At 43.5% G+C, this 13,470-nt stretch overlaps 3 protein-coding genes across 3 annotated transcripts; 2 read left to right on the forward strand and 1 right to left on the reverse strand.

The window, feature by feature from the left end:
• The first annotated feature begins 1 nt into the window (after position 1).
• Positions 2 to 6,248, forward strand: LOC143329313 (uncharacterized protein C1orf21 homolog). Its single transcript, XM_076745149.1, has 6 exons — positions 2 to 376; positions 1,452 to 1,590; positions 3,068 to 3,147; positions 3,597 to 3,667; positions 3,767 to 3,830; positions 5,288 to 6,248. The coding sequence occupies exons 2-6, from the start codon at positions 1,500 to 1,502 to the stop codon at positions 5,324 to 5,326; spliced, it is 345 nt and encodes a 114-aa protein (XP_076601264.1). The 5' UTR covers positions 2 to 376; positions 1,452 to 1,499; the 3' UTR covers positions 5,327 to 6,248.
• A 288-nt stretch (positions 6,249 to 6,536) lies between these two features.
• tsen15 (TSEN15 tRNA splicing endonuclease subunit) lies at positions 6,537 to 8,780 on the reverse strand. The gene is made up of 4 exons (XM_076745148.1): positions 8,600 to 8,780; positions 8,427 to 8,508; positions 7,834 to 7,969; positions 6,537 to 7,741 (listed from the first exon to the last, which is right to left on the reverse strand). The coding sequence occupies exons 1-4, from the start codon at positions 8,663 to 8,665 to the stop codon at positions 7,570 to 7,572; spliced, it is 456 nt and encodes a 151-aa protein (XP_076601263.1). The 5' UTR covers positions 8,666 to 8,780; the 3' UTR covers positions 6,537 to 7,569.
• An 889-nt stretch (positions 8,781 to 9,669) lies between these two features.
• On the forward strand, positions 9,670 to 13,438 carry LOC143329547 (procollagen galactosyltransferase 2-like). The gene is made up of 12 exons (XM_076745515.1): positions 9,670 to 9,914; positions 10,287 to 10,397; positions 10,525 to 10,642; positions 10,728 to 10,862; positions 10,968 to 11,172; positions 11,326 to 11,445; positions 11,763 to 11,836; positions 11,922 to 12,028; positions 12,259 to 12,391; positions 12,488 to 12,615; positions 12,728 to 12,934; positions 13,205 to 13,438. The coding sequence occupies exons 1-12, from the start codon at positions 9,670 to 9,672 to the stop codon at positions 13,398 to 13,400; spliced, it is 1,779 nt and encodes a 592-aa protein (XP_076601630.1). The 3' UTR covers positions 13,401 to 13,438.
• The last annotated feature ends 32 nt before the right edge of the window (positions 13,439 to 13,470 follow it).

Raw genomic sequence — 13,470 nt, forward strand, 5'->3', positions numbered from 1 at the left:
CGAGTGGCAACATAAAATTTCCACAGCATAAAGGGGTATGACGCTTCCAAAATTGTATGGCAAATGAGGGGGATTTTGGTGTTTTGCGCTTAATATAACAGTTATTTCTGGGAGATTGAGCTATTTTCAAAATTCGCATTAGCTTGTTTATTTCTCCAATCAGTAGGCACTATTTGACCACTTTAACAGAGTATCCGGCATGAGCTCCAGCAGTCCGACCAGACAGCTGGCAGACGGACAGACTGCTTCTCCACTGCTGATGCCTGTATTGAGCTGAGAGGTGCGGATGCGGTCTGTCTGGGTCCTCCGTCTGGAGTGAAGCCTCTCTGAAGGAAAGCCAGAGGAAGGACCCCCTAACCATGGACAAACCAGAAAGGTAATTTTGCCTCATTGCTGTGCCTTTATTTTGCATGTGTGTTTTTTTTTCTTCATGTGGTTCCGTGTATTCGATATGGTCTCGACGTTTCCTGCTGGCCGTGGAATGGCTGTTCTTTTCCCATCTTTTGTTATTATTTGTTTAAGGAGCCCTGCTCTTTAGTTTTTCCTCACGCATGTTGTATAATGAGACGGTGTTTCCAATTTTGCAGCTTTCTCCTCTCCTGTTCCTTCATTTGCTTGTAAAATAGTATGAAATAGCCCGGTGGTGCACCGTCTGTGGGCTGCATCTGCAGCTTTTATCTGAATAAATACACACGACAAATTAAAGCCGTTTAGAGGATATGATGTGTGCGAAGCAGCTGACTGTGCAGCCACTGCGTTTAGGACAAACCAAGCCATACGGGGATCAATCACTCTGCGTCTTCCAGAGCCCAGTGCCAAACACCGAGTCATTTCACCGTAGTGTTAGCCACTCTGCTGCGGGCGCTACATGCCGATATGACGGTGGAGATGGGGGCACTGCGCAGCCACTCAGTATTAAACCCCAGAGCGCCACAGAAAACCCCCATTCACTAACAGAGATGACCCGGCGGCTTGGCACAGTGGCATCCTCAGCAGCTTCAAAGGCCTTATTGTTGCGGTGCAGCTGGCACCGCCGCGCGCACGTTCTCATTGGTGTTTTCCCAGACCGTCGTGTGCGTGACTCACAACTCGGCGAAAGCGTCTATTTTATTGTCTTTTCTAGACTGTGTTTGAATTCCGGGGTGGGGCGCTTCATGACTAATTGATTATGAAAATTTAGTGATTCCCAGCCTGGAGTTCAGGGGATTTCCTCCCTTGCGAAATGAAGAATGGTTTAGTTCCATTCCTCAGAGAGGCTCGCCGGTTTTTGATGATTACGGGGAGCGCACTCTTCCTCTGAATATCTCTACTGAGGACAGACGCTCCTCAGATGATTTCCCCAGAGACAAAACATTCATCAAGAGGCCCATCATTGATCTGAAGGCTGTTCTGCTCGGGACTGCTGATGTACATGTTTGACCATGCCTTGTCACTTCTCTACCTGTCTCCAGGTGTGCCTGTAATGCTCAGGAGTGAGGAGGACAGCAGCTGAGGAGGAGATGGGCTGCACCTCTGCCAAGCAGGTGTCTGCCGTGCCCAACGGTGAGGAGGGCCAGAATAAAGCCTACAGCAATGGGGACCTCCTCTCTGGTCAGTCTGTTCTCTGAGTACACTCATGTCATATTTTCACATGTACCTCTGTGTTCAGGTACTGATCTCTCATATCCTGACATTGTTAAAGATTAGGTCACACGGATTGAAATCGATATGGGTATTTAAGATTAAATCCAATGTGTAAATGATTAATGTTTTCAAGAGTTTTGATCATTGTTAGCCGCGCTGGGATGGACTTGTTAAGCTTTCTGATCCTCATGCTCTCTGATAATCATGCAATCGAGGCTTTATTACAGGCAGGTGCTCATGAAAGGTGAAACAGAGCCAAGAGCTGAATGTCGTCCAGGGGTTGCAACTAACAGATAATTTCACTTTCACTTAATGCAGCAGTAACACCAAAGAGATGGTTTGGTCTACAGAATGTGTGTCATGATCTGTCAGACCACAATATGCTCAATTTACACCAATGTGAGAAAAAACAAAAAGAGAAGCTGGAAGAGGTAATTATTTGGCATTTATGCTTGAAAAAAATCACTCAGTCAAAATTGCAGATATTTAATTATCTGTCAATTTTAGTTGATTACTCAAATAATTTCAGCTGTCATTATAAATATATACATGTTTAAATACAGTATATATTATACATTTATTACATTACATTTATTAGAACACAATTGTAATGATTTTAAAAAGTACAAAAAACCCACACATCTCTGCTATGAGCCAGCACAAGTTCATAAATTCATAAGTTTGATTTCCAGTTCTCATATTAACTGGAGGTCAAGGAGGACTGAAAATTTAAGATTTAAAATAATTAAAAAACAACCATAGATGTTGTAAATGTGACCTGAAGGGTTTTGAGAATGGTTTGCAGTGATTCAAAGTGCTGCCATGGCTCTTTAGACCTTTGTAAACTGGCAAGCTGTCAGATCCTAATGGAACCTTTAATTGGTGCTTCATTGTTTGCAGGTGCACAGGACCAGTTACACCTGTACATGGTGCTAACATAACCTGTCAGACACCTGTCGATTAGAGGCGCCTGACAGCACAAATGTAGGCTGCTACAGATGAATAATAAACTGAAACTACCTGTGAGCTACAATAATAACTTGCACAGCTTGAATCTGACGTGCTATAACACCATGTGTCCATCAAACCATCACTACTATGCGTTGCAACTGTATTTTCTCTTCTCTAACTGCGTGGGAGTGAGATGGGGGGGGGGGGGGGGCATGTGTGAGAGAAAAGATGGAGAGTAAAGAGGAGAATCAGGCCAACAGCTCATGTGTTTGCCGCTTGCCGACCATTGTTAAGAGAGGATTTAGTCTGTAGCGTGAGAATTCAAGCACATAATTACTTTGCCAAGGCTGAACTGTGAGAACTATTAACCCGGAGGATTGTGCTCATCAGAGCGGCGGCGAGTGGGTCGTCCTCTGCGAGGCGGCCGCCGGCGTCCGCTGTCGTGTATTAATAAGAGGAGATGTGCTCCTCTCTGTCTCCCACTCTGTCACAGATGAGTACAAGATGAAAGGAGTGGAGACAGTCAAGTACATCAGCGGAGAAGAGGGAGGAGTGGACGGCCATGACAGCACAGTGCGTGACTTTATTGTACTCCCTGTGTTCTGTTTAACATCTATAGTGGGATATTGGGCTTTTGTTTATCTGTTTGCAGAAATGGTCAATTTTTAATGAAAACGAGTCATGATGTAAACTATTCAGGCACATTTGCATGCAGCCCCGTACTGCATACATCTGCATATTGATTTAACACAAACAACGCTAGAGGATAATGAAGTGTGTATTAATACCGCACAATTTTTTAGGTGAAGTACTTTTAGATTTTTTTTTTTAAGTTTAAAAAGCTCATTTAAGCAGAAATGATTGAAATATGATCACAAAACAATATAAAGCAAGGACTCCTAATTTAATTGTGTGTTTTTATCTGCTGCCTTTCTGCTGAATAATGGGACACGAGACAGCTTTCTAATCAGATGGTTGTGTGTGTATGTGTGTGTGTGTGTGTGTGTTTGGATATCGTGCAGGAGAAAAGTGCTCTCCTTGGAAAAGGCCAACACACGGATGAAACAGGGTCGAATGGAAATGGAAAGATTCTGTAAGTGCCACTGATTGAGGTTTCTGTTTTCGCCATTACGATATCTTTGACATCTATTTCACGCAGTGCTCTAACCTGCTGCGTCTTTTGTCCTCTCAGGAGCATCCACTCCTCAGAGAGTCAGCAAGAATTCTTCAGGATGTTGGATGAGAAAATTGAGAAAGTAAGGAATGACAACTCCTCACTGGAGCATTGCTATGTTTTCATTTTTTTCTCCAAAAAGCTCCTGCTAAATGACATAATGGAGGTTAATCCTATCACTGCAGCAAATCTGTAGCAAGTGAGGACACAGCAGATGACATCATGATACCTCAAAACAGCCTCAATCTGTCACGTCCAGTGTGTTCTACTCGTGTGGTTGTTTAAAGTACAATTTGATCCCAAAAAAGTTGGGACGCTGTGTAAAACATGAAAACAGTTTTACAAAGTGTTCCAGAGCTCATGTGGTAATATCCTTTATACAATCATGTGTTCACAAAGTGGTGAACCTCGCTCCATCCCTGCTTGTGAGCGACTGAGCCTTTGGAGGATGCCCCTTTCATACCCAATCATGATACTATCCACTAATACATGTATCCATAGCTTATTCCTATGTGACATAAAGCTCTGTTGTTGTCTATAAACTTTTAAAAACACATCTGTGAGCCACACTGCTGCTCTGGGTGACACGTCCCTTCATTACATTGAGCTCAAGCACTGTAGTTTCTCGAGTCGACACCACACCGCTGTTCTGCTGCCAGAAATGCCCACTAGTGCATCAAATGTGTATTTTTATCAACTAAAAATAATCCCCAACAAATGCAGTATTTATTCCTGTTTTAGTGACGTTTGGTGGCCAGATGTTTGGGAACATTATTTTGACTTTTTTAAAAAATGAATATTTTTTACTGGTTTTTAAAGATTAATGAGCAGGGACGTCAGAAAGTACTGAGACGCAGACTAATACATTGTTAGTTTGTCTTTTAATGGGATTTGTTAATCTAAAATAATAAGTAAATAATTAGTTTTGGCTACATATGTGTGTGTGGGAGTGTCTGCAAGTGAAGAAAGCAATGATGAGAGTGACAGAGCCACATTTCTCTAATTTAGAAAGAACTGAGTTAAAACACAGTATGTTGTGAATCTGCTGCCAGTGGGGACTAATTGGTCTCTTCTACAATGAATTTGCTCTCAACATCTGTGTAACGCGGTGTGTCGAACACAATGGACCTTTAATCCAGAGCGTTTGATTCTGAGATTTGCTGTTTGTTTTAGTGTGTTGAGTCTTTCTGTCCAGTCAGACTCGCTGCGCTGCAAATATCTCAGCAGTGTCGTCTTCTCTGTATGTTTATGCAGTGGAGCTCGGTGACCATTCAGTATTACCACCCCATCGACTTTCAGGGCCATGTTACAGTATGGTGATGATACGATCATATTTGTTTGTCATCACAAAACGACTTATTGAAGGTTGGAGGTCTGATGTTAAGCATAGCAGTGGAACACAGTTCATTTCAGTCATTATGCATTTGAATATTTTCCATGTGATTTTGAGTACTTTAGCTGTAGCATTACATGTGTCAATACTGGAATGATATTGTGTAAAACACAGTGTACATTAACATCTTTGTGTTTCGTTTACAGGGCCGGGACTACTGCTCAGAGGAGGAAGATATGACATAGCACTGTGGTCGTGTGTCCATCAGTCCCAATATGAATGAACTGTCACTCCGTTGTTCCGGATGGACCGTACCATGTGTTACCATGTGTGGGGGTGGACTGTCCCTAGTATATACACGCCTGAGAAAAATGGATAACTGACTTGAATCAAGCACCTTTTTGCCCTCCTGCTCACAACCCTGGTTCCTGCTCAACCAAGAACACCAAAATCAAAGATGGTTCAGTATTTATACATTTTCAAGATTCTCCAAAGGAAGAGAACATTTAGGTTTACTTACTTAATGAAGCCATTACAGGACGACAGAGATCTTGGGATTTTTACTTGCTTTTCTTTCCCTGCTTGAATAAGGCCTAGAAAGCCAATATACATGGCTGTCGCTGAGACCTCCTGGAGACATTTGAAACCATCAGAATACAAATTTCCAGCAGCAGAGGCAACCAGTGGACACTGACTCGAAGTGACAATAATGTCTCTATCTGCATCGTTTTGAATATTTCATCATTGAACGCCTCCCTGCAAAGGGTTGGAAACTTCCTGCATTCCAAAACACAGTACGTCTACAGTGCGTCGGCCAGTCCAGTGTGTTTGTCTGTCCATGTCTGTTTCTGCTACGATGTAGAGTATTTATGTTGAATAAGGCTCAGGGTTGAAGTGTTGTAATCTTTGTCTCATGTACTCGAGTCCCTCCTCTCATTAAGACACTGTCGCACCATTAAAAACACTCATGCACTCACACAGCAGGGTTATCGATGTCCCCTGCCTCAGTATCAGTTCCATGCTGACCCTACAGGGTGGACGCTGCAAAATCACATACAAGTCTGATTATGTATTTCACTCACCAGTGTTAATGTTGTTGTGGTCAGTTTCTATGTTAATATTTTTGTTTGTTTTTCTAGAAAAATAAAAAGTGTTTTCAGTAATTTATCCACACAGCTGTACCAAGTCGTGTTACGGTAAAGAAAACTGGCACCACCAGAGGAGGTGCTGCTGACACAACAGAGCTCATCAACACACTTACACACTTTGGGGAGATAAGATTATTAGTGAGCAGCTCAGTGCAGTTAGCCTGTACAGCTCAGTGGTACGGCAATGTTAGATACTGAGATGTCAATGTTGGCTCAAGAGTTACAAGTTGGTAGTTAACTAACAAGAAATTACAGCACAGAAGTGCTAAACAGATGCCTGAGGTCATTTGAAAACAGTGTCGCCTTTAGATTGTCCAGAGAGCACTGATACATTTATTTTCCAACTGTAAAATGTCCATCTCAGTAAGTCACTGTAGTGTCCCATCGTGACATCATGATGATGTTCTCATTTTTTGCTATGAGCTAAACAAAGAAGTACACAAACAGAAGCAGGAAAATAAATTCCAACTCCAAATGACAGTGCCGCCATCACATTACTTAGTTAGCTAACAGCAACACAAGTTAGCTTGCATAAAAAATGATCTTAAAATGCTTGTAAACATAGAGATTGATTAAACATAGTTTGTTGTCACTTTTCAATGGAGATAAGTTACATTACACTCTGCCTGTTGGCCTTGTTTATTTATAATCTCCATGAGTTAACATACCGTTTTCTCTCTGGGTGTCCAGTGCAGTCGTTAGCTTTTGACACCGCACAATTTCCCTTTGTCACATCGGTAATTTCAAAATATGGTACTTCTGTTGTTAAGGAAGTAACAAAAGAAAAGGGAGAAATAGAGCATGATTTATGACAAAAACATTACATTTATTAGGCGCAACTAACAGCGTCATTTACAGTCACAATTTGAGGGATCCTTATCAAAAATGTTAATGTTATGCCTTTAAGATTAAAAGACACATTTCTTGATAATCAATTCAACTGTTTTTTTAAATTTCAAACATAAAATGTTATGTGGATGCACTGAGCTCATCGGGTCCCATTCAAGGGTTTTGAGGAGGGCATATGACCACATACTGTAAAGTATGTACTGTAACATATTTCCCAAACATGGAAGGCTCAGGGCTCGGCCACAGCCAATAAGGAACAACCCACAAACAACAAAAGGTTCAAGGGGTCACAAGTTGTCAGTTGTTTCTTACAGAGGGCACCTAAAGGGGCCCTTTGCTTCGGTCCACTTGCACCTGCTGCCATGCTGTCAGTCCACCTCTGACGTTTTTGGGAGCATCTTATGCAGACGGACCAATCTACACACTGCCCGGCCCGTTCTGCTCCTCTCTGGTTCATCAACAACACTGAGGCGTCTTCTCACTCCAGCTGCTCAGCGCTGCTGCCGCCTCTTCCGATGCTGCCGGCGTCCCACATCCTGGAAGGGTCCCGCAGGGGGATCTGGTGTCACCAACCCATCAGTCATCTTCTGGTAGACCAGTGTGGAGTCAGAAGCTACAGCACACAACAGCATGGGGAAGCCTCTGTCCAGCACGTGGCGTATGCTGCACAGCAGAGAGGAGGAGGCTGTAAGTTTGGGAAAACTGGGAGCACAACTCATGACTGCAGAAAGAAGTGGAGGCAATGAGTGCGAGACCTTTGGTGGCTCAGAGGTCGGTGAACAGGCAGTGGAAGAACGGTCTGGACGGGTGCTCCTTCCTTCTCCCTCGCTTCCAGCAAAACCACCTGCAGCTCAGGACTCTTGACGCAAGACACCTCCTTCCACCGACGTACTACAGAGGACAAGAGACACGGTGTGAGAGTGGTGCCCTAACAGCCTTGTCCTCCGTCACCACAGATCACCGATTCATCTTTTCTCCACCTGTTTAGAGCACAATTTTGTCACTTTTCTCTGGCTGGCCTTGTTTTGCATATTACTCTCCATGCACTAGACACCAGTTAGAGGATTATAGGTAAACCTAGTATGTGACGTGATGTGTGTTGATAAGTGAGATTTGGGTCCACTGATTACATGGATGATAGAGGGTTGAAGAGAAAACATATTTTCTAATGAAAGTTTTAAGACAAATTAAATGAATTTAACTAAAACGAAATGATCTCTCATTTCCTCATCAAAATTGTTTACCAAGTGTGGTCAAAACTTTGAAACATCATTTAAACTATAGTGTTGGGCGATCAGATCTATTGAAAACACAATTGATCATTATCCTAAACTCCTGTCATACTCACCCTCACAAAGATCCATGTACACAAGGAAAGCTGCGTGCACCTGTTCACTGTCCTCAACCTCCAGATTCTTCATTAGCTGATACTAAAACGACAGAGAGAGAAAACAAACCCGGTAAATTCCCTGATTTCACAGCAGACCTCTGAACGCAGCTCACAGGTCCTCTCACTCTCACCGCGGGGTGCTGAAGGATCCAGTTCGGAGGCGGAGGTTTCTGTAACGCGTCGGACGCTTCCGACATTTTAATTATGCATCGTATCTACAGACTGTTTCATTAATAAACACTGTCTACTGTCAGGACACGCTGCTGCTGTCACAGCATGGATGACAGGCGGCTTGCCGGCGTGCTACGGCGTGAGCGGTCCGGGTGGAAACTGATACTCAATCTTGTATTTCCGCGTGGCCTGTCTACCCACCGCTATACCCACTTTGCTACAGGACACGCCCACTGCACGGCATGACACACCCCCTGAGAGCTTTACCTCACACGGACCAATCAGATGGACTAAACCAATCAGCTGGACTAAACCAAGCAGCTGAACTAAACCAAGCAGCTAGACTAAACCAACAGCTGGACTAAACCTGACGGTGTGGAGGGTGCAACAACTACTGGAGAACTAAGAACTGAGAACTGCTGCCTTACAGACAAGCCTCAGATCACGAAAAGCCCGTCAAACCACAAATTTATAGTAAATTTTTTTTTTCCCAAAGTCCTAATGTCCTCTCTCTACAGGTAATATATCTATATACGAATATATATTCACATATTTATTGATGTATTCTAATATATATTCGTACATAAATATTTTAAGTTTTCCAATTAATTTAGCAATCAAAAGATGAAAGAATGAATTTAAAGCAAGATGATCAAACTAAAAATTCAGGACAAACGCTCAAAAAAGCAACTGATTCTAAATTATACATTATAATGTTTCACAATACCTTTCATCATAACTTATTACTTTACATTTATTACATTTTATTATTAAGAATAACAACGATAAGAATGATAATAGTAATAATTATTGTTATACTACAACCCTTCTCATATCTGTGTAGGCTTTCTTCAGCCTCTCTGTGAATTCTTTTCTTTCTCTCTCTCTTTCTCTCTGTGTGTGTGTGTGTGTGTGTGTGTGTGTGTGTGTGTGTGTGTGTGTGTGTGTGTGTTCATGTGTGGGAGTCTCTCTCTCTCACAGCTACACCGGTCTAAAGACTGAACAGACATTAAGGCTCCCTGCTGGAAATATGCCTCTTGGATTTGTGGGATTCAGATTATATTTTGTGATTTTAGCAGGAAAGCTCTTCTTGCACAGCAGCAGCACAGAGGAGCTGCAGGCTGATCACCTCCTCCAGGCGGCCCAGCAGGAGTCCTCTCTGCTGAAGCCCACAGTGCTGATCACCATCCTCACACGCAACGCACAGCACAGCCTCCCTTACTTCTTGGGATGCATTGACAGACTGGACTATCCAAAGGACCGCATTATCATCTGGTAAAATAATCTTTACTCATTGCATTCATCATTTGATTAAAAAATGTCTTATTTTAGGAAGTAGGAATGTGTTCACTTAAGTTTTGGCTTATAGAAGTTTTTTCTGGAAGAATCAGAGTTGTAATAAAAAATGTGTTGATTTTATTTAGAGAATGAACACGAAACATCAAGCACAAGAGGTGTTAAATAGGATTAAGCAATGACAATATTAGCACCATATTGGTGATTCTTTAAATTCACGTCCATCAGAGAACAAGTTATTCTCGGGCAAATGAGAAAACTACACACAGGAAGCAAGACAGAAAGAAAGAAGGCACAGACAAGTGAAAAAGGGGTGAAGTCAGTATTCAGTGCTGCTCCTTGTGATCTCAGGGCAGCCTCTGACCACAGTGTGGACAACAGCACAGCCATGCTTCAGGAGTGGCTCAGAGGAGTTCAACACTTGTACCACTCGGTGGAGTGGAGGCCCGCGGAGCAACCGAGGTGACTAACAAGAATAAAATAAAAACAACAATGTCTCTGAGGCAGTAGCTGCGTTTACATGTAGTAAACCTGAAATCATCTGCTCTTCTGATTCTAAAAATATCCAGGCTCTCTCTCTTTCTTTCAGCTCTTATGCAGATGAGCAGGGTCCCAAACACTGGCCCGACTCCCGGTTCACTCATGTGATGAAGCTAAAGCAGGCAGCACTCAGAGCTGCCAGACGACTTTGGACTGACTACATCCTGGTGAGACAGTAAAAGACCACAAAGCACAATGAATGAAGTATCCCACCACTCTGCCATCTATTAATGCTTCGTCTTTGTCCCTCAGTTTGTGGACAGTGACAACTTGCTGACTAACCGCCGGGTGTTATCTGACATGATTGCACACAATCTGACACTTGTAGCACCCATGCTGGAATCAAAAAGCCTTTATTCCAACTTCTGGTGTGGCGTGACTCCTCAGGTGAGGTTCACTGGAGACCAAAACAGAATGTAGCATATGTCCTGTGCAGAATATTCACTTAAAACTGCAGGACAGTGATAGGTCTGGGTCTTGTAATGCACACAGGGCTACTACAGACAAACCCCAGAGTATATTCCCATCCGTAAACGGAAGCGGCAGGGCTGCTTTGCCGTCCCCATGGTGCACTCCACCTACCTGCTGGACCTGAGGCGCACAGCCAGCTGCGCGTTGGCCTTCCACCCTCCCCACCCCGACTACCCCCACCATGTGGACGACATCATAGCTTTTGCTTTCTCTGCACAGCAAGCAGGCAAGTTATAGAGAAAGTAATAAAAGAGCTTTACTAAACTTGAATCACATTCAGTCTAATAGTGATGAATCAGAGGTGGACTCTTTCTGTCACTGCATTTCAAATAATGAAATGGTGTTTGCTCTGAGACCTGATCAGTCTGCTGCACTGCAGGAGTTCAGATGTATGTGTGCAACGAGGACCGTTATGGATATTTACCAGTTCCACTTAAACAAGACCAGACGCTGGAGGAGGAAGAGGAGAGTTTTACCCACACACTGACAGAGGCGCTCAGTAAGCACTTCCTCTAATTATGCTGTGGTTGACTCTATAACTGACAGTTTTAAGGCTCTCTATCTTCAGCCTTTGCTCACCGTTTCCTTGGTCTGCATGAGCATATTGAGTCTTTTTTGCTCTCACAGTCCTGTCACATGTCTCACCCCTCTGTCAAAGCCCACTGCCTCTCATTTCTCCCACTCTTATTTGACAATTTCACATCAGTCAGATGTTGAACTGATGTCAGATATTCCACTGAAACCAAAGCACTGTGGTAGAAAATGCAAATTTACCATACTTCATGTGAAATGTGAATATATGGCCTTACTTTCCAGTTGCCTCCTCTGTGGAGCCTTCACAGTATGTGAACACTGTGCCCAAAGAACCAGGAAAGCTGGGATTTGATGAGGTACAGATTTATAAAATAAAGAGGTGTTATCCAGTTATGGAGTGTCGGTTCAGTGAATAGTCACTGTGTTCTTCTCCACTTTTAGATCTTTCTGATCAATCTGAAGCGTCGCTCAGACAGGCGGGAAAGGATGCTGAGGACTCTGGCTGTCCTCGGCATCGACGCTACGCTGACAGAAGCTGTGGATGGCAAGTATGGCATACAGTGACAATTCTAATTATACTGTAGAAACATGCAGATACTTCAGTAAAAACCACAATGTAACAACACCTCATTACAAGTTAAAGTTCTGCAGTCAGTGTTTTACAGACATAAAAGTATAAATGTATTAGCAAAATTGGCAAAAGCTTATTTTGAAACATCCATCTGTCAGAAATATTTTAGATATCTTCCAGCTGACTGTTTGCTTGTGGTGTCTACAGAGCCTTGAACTCCCCTCAGCTGCAGGCCATGGGTATAGACATGCTGCCTGGGTACAAAGACCCGTATTCAGAGCGCGTGTTGACTAGAGGGGAGATTGGCTGCTTCCTCAGCCACTACAACATCTGGAACCAGGTACAGCCTGACCCTGTGACTGCTTGCCACAAGAAACTACTGTAGAGGAGGTAAAAGCTGTTCACTGTTTATTGCTGTTATGTGTCGCCCCCTAAGGTGGTGCAGCTGGAACTGCAGCAAGTGCTGGTGCTGGAGGATGATGTGAGATTTGAGCCCAGATTTGGCCACAGGCTGGTCTCTATCATGGAAAATGTACAGAGGGTGGGGCTTGAGTGGGACCTCATGTTAGTGAATTATTCTAGTGGTTGTCTAATTTACCATCACTTGAATACCTTTAAAGTGTTTTTTTATCCAAAGCGCCACAGACCTGTCACCAGTCTTTCTGCCCTCATAAAGATACGTAGGCCGTAAGCGGCTGCAGGTGAAGGAGCCAGAGTACTGGGTGAAGGGAGTCAGCAACCTCGTGCACCCAGACTACTCCTACTGGACTTTGGGTTACGTCCTGTCACTGAATGGGGCCAAGAAGCTCCTGCAGGCCAAACCCCTGAACAAAATGCTGCCTGTCGATGAGTTTCTCCCTGTCATGTTCAACAAGCACCCCAAGTGAGTCTCACCTCCTGTATATGTGTCAGTAGTGGAGGATGTATTCAGATCTTTTACTTCAGTAAAGGTACAAATACCACACTGTACGAATATGTCATTACTAATAAAAAAGAATGTCCGCGACGACTGTTATACTATTAAATATCATAACATTAGATTATTAGCACTCGTGCATTACTGTGTAAGCAGGATTTTAAGTGTGACGTATGCTTTGAGTACCAGTTAGAGCTTTTTGTGTTAGTCATTCAATCTGCCTCTCTGTCCCTTCAGAGACGAGTACATGCAGTATTTTGAGCAGAGGGACCTAACAGCGTTCTCGGTGGAGCCTCTGCTGCTCTTCCCCACACACTACACCGGCGAGCCGGGCTACTTCAGCGACACAGAGACCTCGACCATCTGGGACGACGAGGCCGTGGACACAGACTGGGACAGAGACGGAGCCAAACGCCACCAAAAGCTGAAATAATGAAAGTGTAAAAACTACATTTTAGCACAAGGACCCTCTTCAAGACCCACCTTAAAGTACCAATCGTTGC

This window comes from Chaetodon auriga, chromosome 12 (assembly GCF_051107435.1).
Source record: "Chaetodon auriga isolate fChaAug3 chromosome 12, fChaAug3.hap1, whole genome shotgun sequence".
NCBI lineage: Eukaryota > Metazoa > Chordata > Actinopteri > Chaetodontiformes > Chaetodontidae > Chaetodon > Chaetodon auriga.